This window comes from Balaenoptera physalus (assembly GCF_965194825.1).
Source record: "Balaenoptera physalus genome assembly, chromosome: 14".
Classification (NCBI taxonomy): domain Eukaryota; kingdom Metazoa; phylum Chordata; class Mammalia; order Artiodactyla; family Balaenopteridae; genus Balaenoptera; species Balaenoptera physalus.
The window spans coordinates 34449887-34473096 of NC_138893.1; the positions used below are offsets into that span (position 1 = coordinate 34449887).

General features: G+C 53.4%; 1 protein-coding gene across 6 annotated transcripts in view; it reads right to left on the reverse strand.

Moving 5' to 3' along the window:
* The window catches only part of GRK5 (G protein-coupled receptor kinase 5), a 220290-nt gene that overhangs the window by 114046 nt on the left and 83034 nt on the right, over positions 1 to 23210 (reverse strand). For all 6 annotated transcript variants that reach the window (XM_082424767.1, XM_082424768.1, XM_082424765.1 and 3 more), the window contains one exon: positions 3014 to 3109. In XM_082424767.1, the coding sequence (XP_082280893.1) occupies positions 3014 to 3109 (96 nt within the window). The remainder of the gene's footprint in view (positions 1 to 3013; positions 3110 to 23210) is intronic.

Here is a 23210-nt window from a genome sequence, read left to right on the forward strand (position 1 = left end):
TCTTCGTTGCTGCGCACGGGCTTTCTCTAGTTGCGGCGAGCAGGGGCTACTCTTCATTGTGGTGCGAGGGCTTCTCACTGCGGTGGCTTCTCTTTGTTGCAGAGCACGGGCTCTAGGCGCGCGGGCTTCAGTAGTTGTTGCACGAGGGCTCAGTAGCTGTGCCGCACGGGCTTAGTTGCTCCGTAGCATGTGTGATCTTCCCAGACCAGGGCTCGAACCCGTGTACCCTGCATTGGCAGGCGGATTCTTAACCACTGCGCCACCAGAGAAGTCCCTTTAGGAATCTTCTTATATTTTTTTATATGTGATGTCCAGAGCTCTGGACTGCCCATGGTGGGGGCAGATAGGAAACACGCATCTACTCCACGTTGTCTGGAACTGAAAGTCCTATAGTTGACGTTTCTGTTTTCCATTTTCAAGAGACACATGAATCAAATATAGCAAAATATTAAAATTTCTTTAATCCAGGTGGCAGGTACACAAATGTTCCTCAAATGACTCTCAACACTCTTCCATTTATTTAAAACACTGCAGAAGCTCAGTGTTCACTCCTTCATACCACTGCATTCATTCTTTCCTTCACTCGTTCATCCAACTATTGTGCTCCTCCTGTAAGCAGGCACCAGGCACATGGTGGTGAATTTAAAAGATCCTTCTCGAGGAGACTTTTGCACTTGAGGGGCAAACAGACATCCAATAATAACTGGGGGTGGGAGGTGGGGAGGTGGGCGGTGCCCTGACAAAACGGCACGATGCTTTGAAAGACCCTGGCCAGGAGCTAATTTAAATTCTCTGAGGAGGTGGCCTTCAGAGCTGTGGGCCCTGTGGACCATTCCAGACACCACCACCTGCAGGCAGTTAACCCAAAGGCAGAGAAGCAAATGGGCTCCACCTGCTGGGCCCCTCCCAGGTGATACTGGCCCTCACGCAGTTACCCTGCCTCTCTACACAGCTCCCCCCTTTGGAGGGTCCTTTCCTCCTATTTCAAGCTCTCTCTTCCAAATCAACATCTCAGAAGGGTCTCTTGGATCAGCCCTATGGCTCCGAGGTTGAGTGGGAGCCATTCTTGGGCCTGTTGAGAAAAACCTGGGCTCAGTATCCAGGAAAGGCATGTGGTAGCTGGTGAACTTGCTCGCCCTGGACGAAGAGGATGGAGAAGAAGGTCTGGCTCCCCAGGGGTGTGCGGAGACCATGGCATCTGAGGTCCCCACCCCTCCCCACCCCTAGGCCCTACTCTCTCCAGGCCTAAAGAACCAGATGGCCCCGGGAGGGTGGCGGCAGATTCCAGGGACTCTCCTTCCTCTCCCCTCTCTGAAGGCTACTTGTGAGTTGTCAGTGGCAAAACCCTCCCCAACATTCTCCCAGCCCCAGAAGAAGAGCCCATCTTCTCTCCCCCCACTGCCCCACGTACCTCCAGATCAAGGGCGAACTTGGGCACCCCCCAACACAAGAGTGGCCCAGCAGAGTGGGAGCTGTTGTACATTCCAGGAAGAAAGTCAAGTGCTAAGGGGAGTGGTCCCGGGCTCCAGCGAAGCCCTTCACACACCTGGTCTCATTGGACTGGGTCCATGAGCACTGTTTTCAGCTGAGGAAACTGAGGCTCAGCAAGATTAAGTAGCTTGTCAGGTGGCTGGAGAGCGGGTGGGGTTTGAACCCAAGTCTGCCTGGACCCAGAGGCCCTGATCTCTTAGGCCAACTGCACTCTCAGCCCCAAGAACACCGTGGGGACTCCGACCTGAGGTTTTAAGGACGGAAGGTGGGTCTGAGGTCATTTCCCCACCACTTAGCACCCTACTTCCTCCCTGCTCACATCTGCCTTTGTGGGATGCACGTGGCTTCCTTTCACTTCATAAACACCAATTAAGGGAGCTCCTCCTCCGTGCTGGGCATGTGGGGAGCACAGAGAGAACAGGTCACCTGCTGTCACAGCACAACTGAAGAATCTGGAGAGGGGGGGCCCGGCGAGAGGACTGAGCAGGCCTGGGACGGCATGTGAGTCCCACCTGGGCTGGGGAGCTGGTGGAGGCCAGGCCACGCGGAGAAGCCATTCAGAAAAGCTAAAGGGCCACGAGTGGCCTCACGTTCCACGGCAGGCGCAGGGCAGTTGACCCAGTGCCCCGGGCAGAAGTCTCCAGAGCAGCTGGGCCTGCGGAGTTCTGGGTAACAGCATCATCCTATATCCACGCTCAAAGGATCTGAGTATAATAAACATAGTGTGGCACATCCGTGACCTCTAGCAGTCAGGAGCAGGTAAGACGCCTTCATGCAGCAAGGCGGAGTGCCCCACCCTGGGCACACAGGGGAGAAGGGCCAGGGCTCCCACCAGCACAGAGAGTCCTCGTCCAGTCCCCAAGCCTCCTCACCACAGCCGTGTTCGGAGCGGGGCCGGGGACAGACCGCCCTTGTGCATTTGGCTGTGCCAGCCCCTCGGGAGACAAGCGCCCTCTGCTCTTGGAGCTGCCTGGCCGTGTGGGTGCTGGATACAGAGGACAGGGCTGTGTACTGAGCAGGGCAGCTCCTTGGGGAGAACCCACATCCCCGGCAGCAGGGAAGGGGGGCCCAGAGGCTCACCACCCCGCCTCAGCTCCCAAAGCGTGGGGCTGCTTCCCGAGGGCAGGACCCACGGGCCCCAGGAAGGAAGCGCGGAAAGCTACAAGGGAGGGCTCAGGGCCAGGTGTGGCCCACCTCCACCGCCCTCCCACAAGCTGTGCAACTTTGGTCCAATTACAGAATCTCTCTGTGCCTTGGCTTCCCCAGCTGAAAAGTGGAGTAAAATAACAGCCTCAAAGGGTAATTGGGAGATAATCCTGCCCGGCACACACCAAATACTCGACGAATGTTGGCTGCATCTTTATATCAATTAGCAAAGGCATCAGCTTGGAGCTCCTACCTGGCATCACTTTACTGCATTAATCGATTTGTACCTGACTCACCGTTCAGACGGTTCCGGTTAACGGGTCCCTTGCTCCCCTCCCCATCCCTCCCCGCGCCCCCTCGAGGCAGGACAGCTTACCTATGGTCCTTCGGAGGTCTTCACACTGGCTAATGTGAGGGAACTTCAGGATTTCCTTCCACTTCTTGCTTTTCCCTTTGCGCTTTCCTCCGCCCCCTGCAGAGATGGGGGAGAAAGAAAGGGAGCTGATGCTAGTGTTGTCCAAGGCTCCAGAGCCTGTGTCCCAGCCCAGTGAGCCTGTGCACGGCTTCCTGGCTGGGAGACAGGGACGCGCCCCCTCCCCGGCCGGCATCGAGCCTGTGTGTTCTTCCTGCAGGCTCGCTCGGGCCTGGGCCCCGCCACCACCAGCAGCAGCGGTCCCTCTCATCCTCCACGCCTGCACCCACACCGGGCGCCCTGTTCTTCCTCGGCGTCTCCCACGGCTGTGCAGCCCTGCTGGGTGCCCGGTATTCACCCCAGACTCGACCACAACCTTCCGACGGCAGGGGCCAGGCCTGTCGGCCTGGGAAATCCTGGTGAAATGGATTCACAAGCGGGTGGACTGCAGCCCCCTCACCACCTCATTTTATCCTCTTGTTTCCTGGGGAGAGTCCCCATCCCCAGCTGGAGGCCAGGTGTTGGGGACAAGGACTTCAACTCCCACTTGTCCTGGGTACCCCCTTCTTCTCCCGCCTCACAAACCCCAGGGTCTCAGGGGATGCATTTCTCAAGGCTGGAAGGACTCCTGAAGGACCCCGTCAGGCCTTGCTTCCTGCCCAGTGTGCACATGTAATGAACACGCACACGCTAGGGACACACACGCAATGGATATGCACACATGATAGACATACAAACACAATGAACACACATGTAACAAACACACACAATGAACACGTACATGCAATGAACACACGGAGCTACCTAAGGTGCACACACAGGTGTTCCCATCATCCCTGCCACACCTTATCCGTGGACAGATGTCAGAACGCTCAGGTGTGCAAACAGCAAGGGGGGGCCGACTCCAGCCTACGTGTCCCTGAGCCCACCACCATTTGGAACTTGGACCTGGAGGCACCTCTGTGTCACGTGGCCAGGACCCCGCCAAGAACCTGAGATGCCATCGTCTGCCCACTGCCCCCAGAGTGGCCCTTAAATTCCACTGGTCAGTGACTCACCAAAGGCCACATAGTCCTTTAGGCCCCTCAGCGTCTCAGAAGTTTAAGTGCTTCTTATCCCCCTTCATGTGATCACCACCCCAAGTACCTGCGAAGTTTGGGGCCAGTTAAAGAGACACCAGATCTTGGCCAGGCCCTCAGCACCCTGGGCTGCTCCCCCCAGCCTCTGACCCCCAGAGAGGGTCTGGGCAGGGCAAGGCCCCTTCCCCCAGCCAGCCAACCCAAGGACACCCGGAGGAGCTCGGCTCTGGGCCCGCTCCCGGCCCAGTGTGTTCCGGGGCTGGCACAGAGCTGATTTCAATAAAGGGAGATTCCCAACTCATCCAACTGCCCTGCAGAGCTGAGGCCATCTTCCTGAACAGCAAGTGGGTGGGCTTCTGAGGATGGGACCAGGACCCCCAGCTGGGGGGCCAGGAAGGAGGAGAGGGAGCTGACGGCAGAGGGGCAGGACACGGTCCATTTCCCAGCGCTCTGCTCGTTCTGTCTTCAGCCCAGCCAACCAGCCCCAGCTTCCTCTGCTCAAGTCTCCACAAAGGTCAAAGGCCCCAGCCTCCAGGGAACAAAACAAATGTGTATGGGGCTCATGTTGTGGCCAGACACTGTTTGAACATTATCTTACTTAATCCTCAGAATGACTCGTGGAGGAGGAAATCACTGGGCATATCACAGATGCAGAAACAGACGTCCGATGTTGCGTAACTCACCAGCTGATGGCCTGTCCGACTCCACTGCGCTCTTTGCTCCAGCCGGCGCCAACACACCATCACACGTCCACACACACCTCAGAGCCCTTCTGCTGGCCCTGCCCTGGTCCCTGCTCTAACTCTCCCAGGCAGAACTATTACTATTCCCACTTGACAGACAAGGAAACTGAGGCTCAGGGAAGCAAGTCACCTATAGCCCCACAGCTCACAAATGGCAGGGCCAAGACCCCAGCCTGACCAGAATCCAGACCCTAGGCATTCACGCTCACCCTTCTGTCTACAAAGCTCCCTTTCGGGAGCACCGAAAGCAAAGGAAACTCCCAGGTATCAAAGAGGAAGCTGGGGGCTTCCCTGGTGGCGCAGTGGTTGAGAATCTGCCTGCCAATGCAGGGGACACGGGTTCGAGCCCTGGTCTGGGAAGATCCCACATGCCGCGGAGCAACTAGGCCCGTGAGCCACAATTACTGAGCCTGCGCATCTGGAGCCTGTGCTCCACAACAAGAGAGGCCGCGATAATGAGAGGCCCTCGCACCGCGATGAAAAGTGGTCCCCACTTGCCGCAACTAGAGAAAGCCCTCGCACAGAAACGAAGACCCAACACAGCCATAAATAAATAAATAAATAAATAAAATAAACCCAAAGTTTAAAAAAAAAAAAAAAAAGTAAGCTGAAATATTAAAAAAAAAAAAAAAAAAAAAAGAGGAAGCTGGCATCGGACCTCAGAAGTGATACAGCACCCGGTAGGAGGAAAGAGAACTTGGATCTCTCCAGCTGAGGCCCAAGCTACGGAGAAAAGACGCCACCCCGGGCCCGAGGCCTGAAGAGCTGCTCTGTTGGACCCACATGTGGCTTGTTGGTGTGTTTGCCTGTTCATTGAACCCGGTGTCAAGATTTAAACATGGAGATGTTACATATGAATCCAGATTTGGGACTTCTCTCCCATAACCAGACACCCCCCATGGCGAGGATCAGCTGGAGCTGGGCCGCAGCTGCCCCTGTGGACAGGACAAGTGGCCTCCATGCGGCAGCTGGCCCGGCCCCTGTAAAGGTTAGTTATGTGCATCCCCCAGGGAAGGGCCGCCATCTCGAGAAATCAGCCAAGTCTGACGCTCCCATCCCCATCAGCTCCGGCTCCGAGGCTTAAAAGGGCCATTAGAACTCATCCAGTCCGCACCCCCTGCACCCCCATTGATTCCCACACTATTTGTTCCCAGATCTGGCTGGGATTAAGCACTTTTGTGTGTGTGGTAAAATATACATAACAGAAAATGTACCATTTTAACCATTTTTAGGTATGCAATTCAGTGGCATTAAGTACATTCACAATGTTGTGCAACCGTCACCACCATCCACCTCCAGAGCTTCTTCATCATCCCAAATGGAAACTCTGTACCCATCAAACACCAGCTTCCACTCCCCTCTACCCCTGGCAACCACCTTTCTACTTTCTGTCTCTCTGATTTAACTACTCTAGGGACCTCACGAGTGACATCGTACAAGATGTGCTCTTTTGTGACTGGCTGATTTCACTTAGCATGATGCCTTCAAGGTACATCCATGTTGTAGCATGTGTCAGATTTCACTCCATTTTAAGGCTGAATAATACTCCGTTGTGTGTATACAGCACATTTTGTTTATTCATTTGTCTGTTGATGGATACTTGGGTTGTTTCCACCTTTTGGCTATCATGAATACTGCTGCTCCGAACGTCTGGGTCCCTGCTTTCAATTTTTTTGGGTATATGCCTAGGAGCAGAATTGCTGGATCATATGGTAATTGTGTTTACCTTTTCTGAGGAACTGGTGAAGCCCTCTTGACAAAACAGACTCCCAGGCTGCACCCCATCAGCCTGAGCCCCAGCTCTCTGTGATCGGAACCCAGGAGTCGGGCTACGTAAAAAGCTCCCCAGGCGATTCTTAGGTAGCCAGTCTATGGCAACACGAGTCTATTTAAGACACACACACACACACACACTTTTTTATAGATTAATTTATCCATTAAGAAAATTAACACCAAAAAATTTAAAAATAAAGAAAATTAACAAAATTCATTAATTCATTAAACCAATATGTGTAGAGCGTCTAGTAAATGCCGAGCACTATGCAGGTGCTGGGGACATGGGGATGGGCAAGACAGATGGGGTGTCACCCTCTTGGGTGCCCGATCTAGTAAGGAAGACAAACATCAAAGGTTTGATTTCAGTGGTTCTCAACCCCTGGGCAATTTGTCCTCTGGGGACATTCGGCAGTGTCTAGAGATATTTGGAGTTGTCACAACTGGATGAGGGTGCTACCAGCATCTAGCAGGTAGAGGCCAGAGATACAGTTAAACCTTGTACCATGAGCAGGACAGCACCCCACAACACAGAACAACGTGCTCGAAGTGTCAACAGTGCTGAAATGGAGAAATGCTGCTTTATTTAATGACCATTATGACCAACACTCAGGAGAAGTGCGAGGTTTGAGAGACTCGCTAGTAATGGGGCAACAGTGGTGGTAGTAGGGAGGTGGCAAAGGTGAGTCAAGGCTGGAGGACGTGACACAGAGGCTGGCGTTATGAAGGGCCGGTGGGTACCACACAGCCACCTGGGGCTTCCTTCTTCCTCCTCCTTACCTCCTCATGCCCCAGAACAGGGCAGGGACTAGGGCAGGCAAGGTAATGCTTCCCCAAAGTATCCCTTAATCCCTGGCACCTGTGAATATGTTAGGTTATGTGGCAAAGGGAATGAATGTTGCAGATTGAATTAAGGATAATGACAGGGACATTATCCTGGATGATCTGGGTGGACCCGATGTAACCAGAGTTCTTAATTGTGGAAGCAAAGGTGGGAGAGTCAGCTCAGAGTGATGTGATGTGAGAAAGACTAGACCAGCTGTTGCTGGCTTTGAAGAAGGAAGGGGCCACGAGCCAAGGAATGCAGGCGACCGCTAGAAGCTGGACAAGGCAAGAACACAGATTCTCCCCTAGAGCCCCCAGAAAGGAAAGAGCCCTGCCAACACCCTAGTTTTAACCCAGTGAGACCCAGGTCAGACTTCTGACCTCCAGAATTGACCCCTCTGCCTGTTGAAGCCCTGCTCTTTCTTCAAGCCCCCAACGTTATGCCCCTTCCAGGGCTGCCCTTGAGAGGCAGATCCCTTGTCTGCCCACAACCCTCTCCCAGCTCAGCCCAGACCTGCTCCATATCCTTCCAGAGGGTAGGGCAGCTAACACAACTGGCCTGGACAATTGCAAGCTTTTGTTAAGTTATGTTGACTGAATGGTTAAGTGAATATTTGCTTAGCACTGAACTAGGTGCTACACGCTTGGTCCTCAATAAGGCAGTACTAGCCCCATTTCACAGATGAGAAACCTGAGGCTCAGGGAGAGGAATTAACAGGGCCAATGAATGAACCACACATGCAAACAGGAGCGTGTATCTTCTCCAGCCCACACTGACCAGCAGCCACTTCCTGTCTTGAGCATCCTTGGGCTTTACTTTCTTTACCAACCAGACTACTGCTGCTCACAGTTTACCTTCCACATGCTAAAAATGAGACGGCCAAGAGGACAGAGTGCCTACCTTCGTGGACGTCCAGCTCATTCCATGCTTAAAAGAGCAGAGCTGAGTGAGACCACTGGGGGTGTGGCTAGGCAGGTGGCAGGCTGCATGGAGGAAGGGGGCCCCAGCCAGGGAGGGGATGCCAGCAGCACAGGCCAGGAGCCAGGCAGGAGGGCTCCTATCAGAGGTGAGAAGAGACCAAGATATGGGGCTTGTGGACATGAGCTGAACTCCACCCACTCATGGCTCTGGGGAAGGCACCAAAGGACCAGGGCAGCAGGTCTCTCTCCTGGGTGGGCAAGAGTGCAAGCAAAACCTGGAGAAAGGTGGGCGACAGGAAGATGCAGCCTCCAGAGAGGAAGTTGCTTACCGAATCACTTCTGCTTTCTCCAGCCCCCAGGGTCTCCCTTGGCTGCCAGCAATGGCCTCGTGCAGGTACACCCCAGATGGGCCGAGGGAAGTGTGATAAGGGGGTGGCAGGGCAGGAGGAGGGAGAGTGGCCAGCAGGAGGGCAAGTCCTAGCGGGGATGGAGCGCAGGACTTGGGAGAAAAGCAAAGTAATAAAGAGCTACCGTGTCTTAAGCACGGACCAAGTGCTCATAACAGGGTGAGCTACTGAGAAACTAACTGGCATTTCTTTTGCTCCTGTGGCTGCACCCAGGGAAGAATGAAAAGATCATGCCAAAAAACTGCCATGAGAAAACTGTCACTGTGGGGGAAGAAATTGGCTGTTATTCTTGTTGCTTTTACTGTTTTCCAGGGAGGTGTTCGTGCTTTGAAGGCTGAGGACTGAAATGAGAACGAGAGGGAGACAGTATGGTGGGGAGGCCTGTGCCCCTGCTGGATCCCAGTGACGAGGGGCTCTGAGCTGTGAGGGACCCAGGACCAGCCTGGCACAGGGGAGTGGAAATGCGCTCTCCTCCAAAGGACACTGACAAAATCGGCAACAGCAGTGACCCCGATGGTGTGAGGTCTTATTTGCTGGACTCCTTTGAGCCCTGGGGCTTCTCGTGCCATCCGTGGAAGGGAGTGGGACAGACCTTTGCAAAACAATTGACCTTGAACTCCTCATCGATCTTACAGTGTATTTGATTCGGAAGTTAAAGAAATGTGGCATTTCCTGTACTACCAGAGTCAGGGAGCTGTTTGTTAAGACACCCTCTCATTTAATACTCACATCAACCACACAAGGTAAGTCCTCTTACTGGACCCATTTGACAGGTGAGGAAATAGAGTCTCAGAAAGGCAAGAACCTTGCCTCAAATCACTCAAGCGGTTTGTGTCACACACCCAGGCATCCTGACTCCTAGTCTAATGCTCTCTTCCTCCCTGGTCAGAGAAAGGTTCCTTGGGGGAAGCTGAGAAAGACTCTCTGCATTTGTTGGAAAGACCTTCCTTCACACCCTTGAATCAGTGGTTCCCAATGTGGTCCTTGGACCAGTTGCACCAGCATCACTGGGGAATTTGTGAGAAATGCAAATTCTTGGGCCCCACCTTAGATCTACTGAGTCAGAAACTCTGGGAGGGGGCCCAGTGGTCTGTTTTAATGAGACTTCCAGGTTGATTCTGATGCACAGTCAAGTTTGAGAAAGTCCTTGAGCATCACGTGGGAAATGGGACGACGATGGGACCACTCTTTCTGGAAATTTCTCTCTCTGACTTATTATTTCTGCCCTGCCTACTTCTTTTTTAGATCTGAAAAAATTCACAGCAGTTTGGACCAGTTCGGTGATCCTGGGGTCTGACTCTGACAAGAACCCCGGTCCCTGTCCCCTGCCTGGCTTGAGCATTCTTCTCACACGACGCCCATAAAAGCACTTACCCGGCCACTCGCCGGGGTAGGAAGGCAAACTGGATGCAGACCCAAATGTTTCCAGAAATCCAGAGGGAGACACCGGAGAGAAGCTCACCAATGGCCATGGTGGGAACAGGTTGGTGAGATGGCCTCAGGGGCCCACCACACCCGGCACCGGGCCCAGGTCTGGCTCCCTACAGAGCGGGCAGGACCCACCTCAAACCCCGCCCAAATCATCACTGCACACACCATATACTTCCTGGGTACCTCTTCCCATTCTGACCTCTTCCCTTTGGACCTTTACTGTTCTCTGGAACCCAGAGAGAAGAGCATCATCCCTGGAGATAAGCACACTGGGGTCTGGAGAGGACCTGATTCGTTTTGTGGGCCCTGAGGAAGTGGAAGCCGGTCTTCCCATGGACCACATCCTCCAGGACAGACTTGTCAACTCACATTGGAAAACCGTGTTGGTGAGTGCGGTTCTAACCAAGGTGAGCAGGAAGAGAGAATCATTTAAGCTGACCCACAAAGACAGGGATTATTACCAGGATCACTGGAGCCTCTAGGAATCCAAGGAGAGGCAGCCAAGAGCAGCTGGGTTTGTGGGAACAGGAAGGCTGTGGAGACACGGAGAACCCGGGGCTGGGGTGTCTCCGCCTCTCACTCCGCCATGCGCCTCTCTGCAGACCACGCCAGGCTTACTCACCTCTTTGCATGGAACCCAACTGGCTGTTGTTGTATAACGAAGAAACTGACTTTGTCCCTGGTTCCTGGTAGGTGACCTCCCAGTCCTGGGAATTTTCCGAGTGATGGGGGTGTGGGTTTTATTCATGGTGGGCCCCCGGAACCATACCCGAGCTCATGCTAAGGAGATGACTCAAGCTGGGGCTGGCCATGCCAGAATGACCAACCATGGGCTTGGAGAGTTGGGGCTTTGAGCCAAATGATGGTGTCCAAACTTCGGGGAGGGGAAGGGGGCTGGAGACTGGGTTCAGACACGTGGCTAATGATTCAATCAATCACGCCTAAGTAATGAAAAGTCCAATAAAAACTCTGGGCACTGGGCTTGGGTGAACTTCCTGGCTGGTGATCATACACTGGTGCCGGGAGGGTGACGTGTCCCTAGCAGACCTTGCCCTACGCATCTCCCCCTTTCACTGGTTCAGATTTGTATCTTTTTGCTCTAATAAAATTGTAAATATAGCCCTCTCCTGAGCTCTGTGAGTCGTCCTAGTGATTCACCAAACCTGAGAGGGGTTGGGGGAATCCCCAAATTTGTAGCCAATTAGTCAGAAGTATGTGTGGCCTGGGGACCCTCAAACCGGCGGCTGCGGTCTGAAGTGAGGGTGGGCCTGTGGGGACTGCGCTTCCTCTGTGGCGTCTTTGCTCACTCGGGGTAGTCAGTCTCAGAATGGTGTTGCAGCCGGCAGGCCCCAAAGCCCCCTCCCTGCCCATCTGCCAGAATCCTGAGTCTAGAGTCCCAAGGAGCAGATCTGATTGGCCAACTCACCTTTTCTCTCCAGGCACGCCACGTGTCGTGGGCCAGCCTAGGCTCTGAAATTACCCAATCAGCTGTGGCCCTTGTGGATGGGGCGAGACGGAGGGGCTGAGTGAGCTTTGCCCGTTCAGTGCAGAGGCCCCCAGGTGGGGCCAGATGTAACTAGAGGCAGCACAGGCGAAACCACAGAAACAGCTGCCCTCCCTTCCAAAACGGTTTAGGGTACTGCTGGTTAAAGGCACAAGGACACAGGATGGAGGGGGGCCCGGGCTACAGGGGCCCCAGGATTCTCAGCAGGGCCTCTTCCTCCTGCCACCTCAGAGCCCCTTCCTCGGAATGGCTTGTGGGTCACCAAGCTTCCAGGAGGCTTGGAAAGGTCATGCTAATGCCAGGGACCAAATCTGTTAGAAATTCAAATTGTGTTGTAAAGCAGGTCTTTAGAATACACATCTGGGGGCTGGGGGGTGAGAATCCTGAAAACTGGAGGAGCTCTCAGCGCATTTGGATCAAGGTCTGGGAGGGTCTCAAGCATCCTGGTGACGGTACATGGGAAGGATCGCTCTCTGTGGTCCCAGCCACAGAAGCTGACGACTCAGCCACTCCAGCCGGTCAAGTGGAAGGCACTGTGACAATTCTGCCTGGGACGTCTGTGGGGCTAAAGAGTCTGTTCAATTCCTTTCTACCCAGGTGAGTTTTCAGGACTCAGTTTCCACAGCACTGCCAGCAGGGCTGGTTTTCCAGAACACGTCACCACGGGGGGGCTGTGGGTGTTCTCAAAGGCCACAGGCCACGCGGAGGAGGCCAGTTTTCCTGCTGGGGTAGGCGACCCCGGTGTCTGCTTGTTTCTATGCTCGCCCTCCCTGCCACTAGCACTTCTGTCCCATCCACCTGGGCTCTGTCCCCTTTGCCATTGCCAGAGTGGCGCCCGCAGCTGAAGCTGATGAGGAGGGTGTGGGCATCCCACTGGTTCAGAGTCTCTTTTCATACAGCCCCAAACAAGGCAAGATCCCAATTATAGGGCCATTTGGGACTGCGTCACTGAGTGACTCAAGCCTTTTCCAAAGGGACATGACTCCAGCCAAATGTACTTGAGGTGACCTCAGCCTGCAGGGGACTTTCTCCAACCCAATGCACTTGGCAACCACTGTGAAAGGGAGACGGGCCCACCCCTCTGGCCTCAGTTTCCTCACCTGGGATGGGAGGGGGAGGAGGGGGCGGGGGAGGGTGGTGCCAGGTCGTGGCAGCAGAACCCTTTTTTTCAAAAGATTGTTTTTTAAGATCGCATTAGTACAGATAAGAAGGGAGCTGATCGGGTGCGTGGGGCAAGGGGGATGGAGCTTGCAAACCCAGGGCCAGGGGCCTCGTTCTATTTTTGTAGGTCTCACTTTCTAGAAATATCCAGTACTCACAGGGTCTCTGCCTCAGGACACCCTCTTCTGTGACATGTCCTGGACACCCCCTGCATCTAGGTGACTCCCCCCTGTCCTCCACTCCTCCGTTACCCCACTGTCCCAAAGCGCTGGAGCTGGGAGGTCAGGATCTGGTGGCGCCGAATGGAGACGCCCCCAGAACTACCCGCTGATGGAAATGTTTGGATGAAAACACAACACGAGCGGCTGCCAAAGGCACCTCTGGCCCAGAATCTCCTGTGATGGGAACTGTGCCATTTATGCGGGGCAGCCGAGTCCACGGTTCTCCGGGGCAGGAAGCATCCGGTAGCCCTGGTGTCTTCAAGTGCGTCCAGCGCCTTCCTAGCTGGCATAGGACCCCGGGGGTGGGCGAGAGAGGGAGGAGGGCAGGGCTCGGGGCACAGAGCCTCTTCCCACCCAGAGGCGCTTGCCACCTTCACACCACCGCCACCTGAATTCATCAGAATTCAGGATGAAGCCCTAGGCTCCAGTCAAAAGGCTGACACTGGGGCAGGCGCAGCCAGGCCGGGGAGCACGCACCCTGCCCAAACTCAGCGAAGCAAGGAGGACAGGACAGGAGCGGAGGCCTTTCCAGGGCCTGCCTACCCGCCTGGGAGCTGAACTCCGTGGCTTAGTTGGGGTTTCTGTTGTTCACAGGGACCCCACCAGGAGGGTGGGCAAAAACCATGGTGGGCAAACAGAAGCAGTGCATTCCCACACCCCAGGCCTCAAGGCCGGCTGCACCCTCCATGGGACCAGACATGGCGAGGCAAAGACACACAGGGATCCTGACCACGGAACGTTTTGTGGTGCCACAGCTGTCAGCTACAAGAACCTAAAACCTCCAGTATGTTCTTCAAAGGAAGCGCGGTACTGAAGCGGCGGGAGGTAGCGGTGGTGAGCGGCACGGGGCGTGTGCGGCCTGCGGGCAGGTCCCAGCACCTCCAGGCCCCACTCCATGGCCATGCCACAGTCAGGTTTCCAGGGCAGAAGAACCTCAGCCACAACCAGAAGGATCCCACAACCTCAATTAGGAAAACCCAAACCAACACCAGGCCTGGTGACTGGTTGCCATGGGGCTGGGGGGACGCGGCCCCTTCCCATCACACTGAGCCTGAGACACAGGAGGCCTCTGGTGTGGCTTTGGGGTGGCAGTGGGAGGGCAGGGAGGCCCAGGGACGGTCCCTCCCAGGAAACCCTTGCTGCCAAGGGCAGCGCTACGACTGGGCCACCTTGACCAGAGGCTGCTGCCCTTGAGTGATGGCTGTGCTGTTTACCAGGGCTTCTCACGCCCACAGCCTCCGGGTCTCTTCGCTGGAATATGACAAGTGGCTATCACAGCATGTTATCTGAGCCCTGCCACACACATGGTCTTCCCCAAGCCACTCAGTGTTTCCTCTTGCAAAGGAAGATGCTGCTACCCAATCTGCACCGCTGCGATAAGAGTTAGAGTCAAGTGTGCAAGTACCTGGCACAGAGCAGGGGCTCACTGAATGCAGTCATTATCTACACCACCACCATCATCACCACTGCCAGCCCATCGCCACCATTCCCACCCCCACCAACCTCACCATCAACATCACTGCCACCCCCCCATCATCCCCACCACCATCGCCACTGTCAACATCATCTCTACTACCACGATCATCCTCACCACCACCACCACCAACATCACCACTGCCATCCCATCACCACCATTCCCACCCCCACCAACCTCACCATCAACATCACTGCCACCCCCCCATCATCCCCACCACCATCACCACTGTCAACATCATCTCTACTACCACAATCATCCTCACCACCACCACCACCATCATCACCACTGCCATCCCATCACCACCATTCCCACCCCCACCAACCTCACCATCAACATCACTGTCACCCCCCATCATCCCCACCACCACCACCATCCCCACCACCATCGCCGCTGTCAACATCATCCCCACTACCACGATCATCCTCACCACCACCACCACCACCATCACCATCCCTACCAACACCACTACCACCATCATCACCACCCACCACCACCATCACCATCACGACTTTCGTAAATGAGATAACTGAGGACACAGAGCTGGCGAGGGACAGACAGCAGGTCTAAAGCCCAGGTCTTAGGACTCCCAAGTTCAGCCATCTCTCCACCCTACCACTGCCCCCACCCAACACACACACACACACACACACACACACACACACACACACACACACACACACTTCCCCATCAGCATGATGTCAGCCTCTGTTCTGACATTTACCAGAGGTGCCACAGGAAAGCCATGCAGGAGGGTTACATGATTTGGTCCCCGTGACTTCTCCGACCTCACCTGCTTCTACTCCTTCCTTCACTCACTCCAGCCATTCTCTCCTCCTCATGTTCCTCACATACCCCATGTACCTTCCCACCTGACGACCTATGTATGCTCTACCTCAGGAGTCAGGAACTTTTTCTGTAAAGACCCAGGTGAAGTCCCTGAGTCACAGACAATGTAATACGTAAACAAATGAACATGGCTTTATTCCAATAAAACTTGATTACAAAAACAGACAGCAGGCTGTTGGCCCGGGGTTCATAGTTCACCTGAGTTCATCTGTTCTTGCTATTCCCTCTGCCCGGAGCCTTCCTCTTTCTCCCTGGGAGAAAACATCCCAAGTGTTAACACCGCCCCCTCCTTTAGCCTTTTGCACAAATATCACTTTCTCCATGAAGCTGACCCTGACCACCTTTTTTTCCCTAATAATTTTTCCCTAATAAATAAAATGAATTATTGATACTTTAAAGTGAGCAATTCAGTGGCATTTAGGACATTCACGATGCTGTGCTACCACCACCTCTGCCTAGTTCCAGAGCATTTCCACCCCTCCAAGGCAACACCTGCTGCTCACCTGTTCTAACACTACAGGCTGTACCCACCCACTGCCTGCCTCTCCGGATCCCTCTACCCTTCTTTTAACTTGCAGGTTTAATTTTGACTGCACATATCACTTTGTAACATTCCACGTGGCTTACTGCCTGTCTCCACCCCTCCTTCCATTAGAATGCAGGCCACGAGGGCAGGGATCTTTGTTTTGTTCCCTGCTATCTCCCAAACACCCAGAACCGTGCTTGGCACATAGTAAATGCTCAATAACTCGTTGACAGATAGATTGATAAACAGATGGAGAGGCAGGACCACAAGGGAAGAGATGGTTTCCAAATGAACTTTATTTGTTTATTTTTTATGTTTTGGCCGCACCACACGGCATGCAGGATCTTAGTTCCCCGACCAGGGATCGAACCCGTGCCCCCTGCAGTGGAAGCTCGGAGTCTTAATCGCTGGACCGCCAGGGAAGTCCCCCAAATGGACTTTAAAACAATAAAACCACATCACACACTGTAGTCTTTCCTGAGGCTGCATTTTTTTCCCTGAAAATGGGAACACAACACCTTCTATGGGAGGGACAGGGCACACACCGCCTCCCCAGCCCTTCCCCTCAGGTGTGTCTCCTCCCATCTTACCGTGTCAGTTATCCTGACCCTGGACCAAGAGCCCTTTCTCCTAGGGCAGCATGGAAAGAGAGGGGGCTCTATCAGACGGGCAGGGTTGGACTTCTGAGTCCTCTGTCCACCAGCTGAGTGACCACAGGACACCTTCCCAATCTCTATGAGCCACAGTTTCCTAACAGGTGTAATAACCGAATGTCCTTTGTGAGGGTCAGACAGAGAGTGTGCTTAGCACAGCACCAGGCACCAGGCGGGTGCAAACACGATTTTAAGCCGTCCTATTCCCCATCCCGGCTCCCCAAGCATCCCCTCCCCGTGGCTTTCCCCGTTTCCCTCTCCTCCGCTCTGTCTCTTTACGAGTTGAGTGAACATTTCCTTCAGGAGAAAACAGATGCCCCTGTCCTCTTGCAAACACTAATGACCTTCTTAAAAATGTCCTTTCCAAGGAAAATCATTTTCCAAATGTACTTTCAGGCTTACTATGCTTTTGCCCACACTGGTTTTCACAGTTGAGAAAGTCTGCCCACAAAAATTAACTTTTCACTGCAAAAGTAATCCCCTTCTCTCAGCAAAGCCCAAATTTGGTCACTTTTGTCTTCACTATGTTTTCTCTAGGTTAAAGAAAAGGAAGTGTGGGGGGATTGGGGAGTAGGAGGGAGGTGAGCCGACCCCTGAGAAAAGCCACTGGCATTGAAAGTTGGCCCCTGCAGCACAATTGTGGCTATTTTGTTAGAGAAATAAACAAGACTGTTTGCTCATGAAAAAATGCCTCAATTTTTCAGAAGATACTCATAAAAATACTTGCATTTCTCTGTGAGTAATAATTACTTCTGCTGTCCCCAGAATTTTTGCATCATCTATTTAAAAGAAGCTGAACAGACGCTTTAGAAATCCTTCCCAATCAAATCCACCTAGCGACCTGGGTATGTTATGATGTAGCTATGACTGTGCACACAGAAGGGCTGGGAATCTGAGGTGTAAAGAGGCCAGGGCGAACCAGGCCCCAGCCTGAGCGCTACAGCAACATAATTTCTGAGTCTCATGCTACCACAGCAAAGTGGATTTGTTTTGCAGATGCGGAAACAAGCCCAGAGAGGCCAAGTATCTGGCCCAGGGTCACACAGCCACTAAGTGGCTAAGCTGGAATTTGAACCTAAGAATGCCTAGTTCTTAATTCCTGGTCCTCGAGGCTGACATGGGATTAGTTCAAGGGACAGATGAGAACTAGGCCCTGAGAAAGTTCCCCCCAAGTCTGAGGCTATGGAAGCCCAAAACCAGCACAGCACAGCAGCACCTATAGACAGAAGTTTCCAGTGCAGAGGTGAAGTCTCCCAAACTGGGGTCCAGAAGAGAGTTCTTGATTCCCACCTACCTTCCCCCAAACATGCGCTTCTACCTCTCAGTAAATGGCACCACCATTCACCCAGCCACTTGGGCCAAAAGCCTAGCGTCATCCCTGATCTCACCCTCTTCATGGCCCCTGTGGTAAACAGCCTCCATGATGGCCCAGTGATTCTTGCCTCCTGGGATTCACAGCCTGTGCAGTGCCCTCCCACACTGAACCTGTGTAACCAAAGGGATGTGGTGGAAATGACAGTATGACTCCAAGGCTAGGTCGTGAGAGTCACTGCGGCCTCTGCCCTGCCCTCTCTTGGATCACTTGCTCTGAGGACATCTATGGAGAGGCCCACGTGGGCAAGAGCTGAGACCTCCGGGAAGCAGCCGGCGTTGATTTGCCAGCCACGTGCAGGAGCCACCCTGGAAGTGGGCCTTCCGGCCCCAGTCAAGCCTTCAGGTGATGGCAGCTCCGGCTAACATCGTGACTGCAACCTGAGACCATAAGCCAGCACCACCCAGCTAAGCCACTCCCCAATTCCTGACTCACAAAAACCATGAGTTAACAAATGTTGATTGTTGTTCTAAGCTGTTAAGTAACCTCTTACACAGCAACAACTAACTAACAGTCTTTCACCTGCAACCATCCATCAAGTCCTACAGGTTCTCTTGCCAAATGACATTTTGACTCTGCTATCTCCCTGCCCCTCCAAAGTAGGCCACCGCCCTGGTCCAGGCCACCATCACATTTCACAGGACGGCTGCAGCAGCCTCCTGACTGGCCTCCCTGCCTCCATCTGGTTCCCGTCCAATGCACTGTCCATCTTGCAGCCTGTGTCATTCTACAAAAGCAAACCACTTCCAGTCTCTCCAACGGCTCCCCATGGTCCTTGGGATGAAACCTGAACCCTTCGCCGTGACCTACAAGGCCTGCAGGCTGAAGCCCACCTGCCTCCCCACCCTATCTCATCTCCTGGTTCACTCCGTGCCAGTCGCACTGGGCTGCCTTGGTTTCCCAATTACACCAGTTCCTCCCCTCGCCCCCGACTCCGAGTCCGTGTGCCTGGCTGTTTCTTCTGCCTGAAACACGCTTCCCATGACTCTTTCTTTGGTTTCCAACTGAGAGATCACCTCCTCCGAGAGGCCTTCACTGATTCCCTTGTCTAGCAGATACTCCCCATCACGTCTTGTTTATTCCCCTTATAAACTGTAATGACCTTAAATTATTTTATTCATTTATCTTTTAAGCTTGCTTATTGTCACCCACCCACCCCACCCATTAGAAGGTTACTCCTCAAAAGCTGGCATCATGACTATACCTAGTGCCTGGCACCGAGCAGGTACACAATAAAATGTTCTTAAATGAATGAGTGAATGACTCCCCTGTCTTAATATGACCCCAGGAAAAATCCCTATCATTTCAGAGCTTGGAATTCCCAACAAGGAAACTATTAACTAACTTCCTGTGTGACCCTGGGGAGTCCCTTCCCCTCTCTGGGCCTCAGTTTCTTCAGATGAGGAGTTGGGCCCATGAGCTCTCAAGGCCCATGGGTCCTTGCAATGGACCCAAGAGCAGTTAAGTCACACTCTGGGAAAGGTAAAAAGAACCCCATTTTTTGTGCTACTGGACTGGACCAGAGGACCTCACCTTGGGTTCTACAGAGCCGGCACATTGTCCTTAAAGATCAGCTCAAAATAGCATCTCTACAGAAAGAACTGCTTTCTTTAAGGACTGTCTAAATTCCTGACCCAGTAAAGCCCACAGGCTACTTCTACCATGAGCACAGGTACCTGAGGATGAACCAGAGCACCTGTGTTCTCTGCAGGAACCTGGGGAGAAGCCCACCACTTGCTGCCACGGACCTTGGCCCTGACCTTGCTTGTTCAGCCCACAAAGATGTGCTGGGCATCTGGTGCAGGCCCCACTGTAGGCGATCACTCACAGGAGACCAGAGACGATGCCTGGAGAGGTGGAGCGTCCAGCTGGGGACTTACAGAGGCAGAGTCTATGCTGGGGTCCCATGACCCTTTCCCTCTGTACCTTCCCCTCCTAATTCCCATTACATAGCAGAGAAAATGGTAGCAAGGCGGTTGGCCTTACAAAGTCTTTGTCTAAAATGCTTCTTTAGTTGTAAAATGGCCAAGGAGAGCTCTATTTGGCAGATGAGATTTCTACCCGTAGGAATTCAGGATCAAACTTGAATACAGAAAGGAGAGCTAGCTGCAAGTAAGTAGGACATAGTTGTTTTAATTTCCTATTGATGCTATAACAAATTACCACAAATTTAGTGGCTTAAAATAACATGAATTTATTATCTTACAGTTCTGGAAGTCAGAAGTCCGAAATCAGATTCACTGGGCTAAAACCAAGGTGTCGGCAGGGCTGATTCCTTCTGGAGGTTCTAGGGAAGAATCTGTTCCCATGCCTTTTCCAGCTCCGAGAGGCTGCCCACATTCCTTGGCTCGTGGTCCCTTCCTCCATCTTCAAAGCCAGCAACCACTGGTTGAGTCTTTCTCAAGCTGCATCACTCTGACCTCCTTTTCTGTAGTCAAATCTCCCTCTGCCTCCCTCTTACAAGGACCCTTGCGATTACATCGGGCCCACCAGGATAATCCAGGCAAACCTCCCCATCTCAAGATCCTTTAATTAGTGTAATTGAGCCAAAAAATCCCTTTACCAGGTAGGTAACATATTCACAAGTTGCAGGGATTTGGATGTTGACATCTTTGGGGGCCCTTATTCAGTTTGCCACAGTGGTGATTAAGATGACACGTTCCAGGGTCAGACTGCCTGGGTTCACAGCCCAGCTGTGTCCTTTATTAGCTGTGTGACTGACTCTGGACAAGTACTCAATCTCTCTGAGCTTCAGCTGACTCTTTTCTGACCTCATAGACACAGGAGTCATGAGTTGATGCATGTAAAGCATTTAGCACAGTGAAGAAAGCTCAGTGAGAAAGGGCTGTAATTATTCCCTCCTCTCCACCAGACTCAGAACTAATGGACGCCAGATCTGGGAGGGGCCTTGGTGATCACACAGCCCTGCCCCTCAATGAATAGCTGGGGATACAGAGGCCCAGAGAGAAGTGAGTCATGCAGGGCACACAGCATTTTCTCAGGCAAAGCCCCAATACCCTCTAACAACCACCTGGCACAGACTAGCCAGAAGAAGGGTCCAGCAGGGCGGAGGCCATGGCCCCCCTGCACCCAGCACACTGCCCTGCACCTAGTAGATGCTGGCGGATGCTGCAGCCAGAGAGTCGCACGGAAGGGGGAGGGAAGCGCTCCCTAGCAGAACGCCAGCAGGAAGCACCTGCAGGTGCAGTGCCCTGGCCAGAATCTCACACCCGTGGTTCCCACCCTACCCACCAGGCTCAGGAGCCAGGGTCAGACACAACGCATCTCCCCAGGAGAGGTCAGCAGGACTCATCTCAGCTAGGGACATCGAGACCCATGTTCCGGGCCAAGAGAAAGCTCTGGACTGCAAACGTCAGCCGGGCCCCTTGTTTCCTTCCCGCTCAGCATGACCTCAGATAGGACACCTCCCCTTTTTGGGCCTCTGTTTCCGCATCAGAAAAGAGAGGTCCTGGACCAGATTAGTGATCCTCAATCTGCAATCCCTGCTTCCATGGATTTCAGAGAGTTCTAGAAGAGCAGTCCACGGACATAAAGCTGAAGCACACGCCCAGCTTGCTCGTCCAGATGTCCAAGTTCATCAGTGTATGCAGTTCAGACTAAACGGACGTGTTTGGAGGTGTCTGCGATCAACAAAATGGGGAAAACAGTGACTCACCTCACACAGATGCCCTGGTTAGCAGGCAAGTTCCTCCACAAAAGGAGAGAAGAATCACCAAGGGCCCTTGGCAGAAGCTCAGCTAGGCTCTGCTGCATCCAACCAAAGAAGGCTGACTCACCCCAAAGGTTTCCCTTCCCACTAATCTAGCTTACACAGGCACTGCCCCCGATGGTCCAATTTCCCCCACCATCACACTGTCTTCCAGCTGACACCCAGGACTCCTAGAACGTCTTTCCAAGGACCTTTCCCTTGGTCTCAGGGGCAGCTGAAAGCAGATTTTCAAACAGAGAGGTAGTGGGGTGGCCTCCAGGGCAAAAGCCAGGCCTTCACTTGCTTCCTCACTGGGGAAGAGTTCCTGCCTCAGGGCCTTTGCACATGTCATTCCCCCTGCCAGATACACACTTCCAGTATCTTTTTTTTTAATGAAATATTTCAAGCTTAAAGAGAATAAAAAATTTTTAAACATATATCCACAGGTTTTGTGAAAATAATTCATTCATCCACTCTTTGTTGAGAGACGTGGGTTATTTCCAGATTTTTACCATCACAAATAATGCTGCTCTGAGCGCTCTGACACACGTCACCCCCACTTCCCCAGACAAGCGTTCAGGTCTCAGCGTCATGTCATTCCCTGAAACCCCTCCCCATCAATCCAAGAGTTATGTCTCCATGTTTCTCTCCCACTGCTCCCCAGTCCTTCCTTCAAAGACCTATAATTTATGTCTTTATTAGGTCCCATCCGAGGCCATGTCCCTTTTGCTTACCAGCACTCAGGGACTAGGACACGCTTCCAGGCCCACAGCGGACCGCAGTTAGTGTCTGCAAATGAGTGAGGGAACGAATGAATGAGTGAGCAGAGGCATCGCCCCAGAAGCAGGCTATGCTGTGCTCCTTTCTACCCGGGGCTCTGAGAGGTGACCCTGGCACATCTTCTGCCTGCCCCTTGCTCTGCCCTCAAAGGGATGGCAAGGGGCCAAGAATCCCCTGGGGACCTTGGGTTCCTGAAGCTTCTGAGAGCCTTGAGCCCTGAAGCAGGGATCCCTGGGAGCTGGAGGATCAGAGGCTCTAGGCCAGGCCCTCCGTGCCAAGCTCAATGTGAGGTTCAGGAGACCTTCACCTGGGCTTTCCCAGGGCTCCTCACAGCCAGGCACCTGGTCCTGCTCCACCTCGGCAGGTCTGGGGAACACACTCCCATGGCCGTGCCCAGCCGTGGGAGGCAGCTGCTCTGGGAACCCTGATAGCTGGGCCAGGGGCCGCACCTCATTCCTGGCACCCCTGCGCAGCTGAAACAGACCAGCCCCCACCTACTGGCCACACCTGACCTTGGGTCAGGCCAAGGAGCAGGGCTGGGCAATGCACCTTCACTTGCTATCAATCACTTAGGATCTCTGTTTCCAGAGCTTCAAGAGGAAGTGCTGGAAATAGGAAACTGGGTGGCAGTCAAGGAAACAGTAATAATAACACCCGCGAGCTGCTGTTACTGAGCAGCAGTCTCTATAGGCTGACCTCTCTCAATCCTCCCCCTCCACTCAGCGAGGAAGGT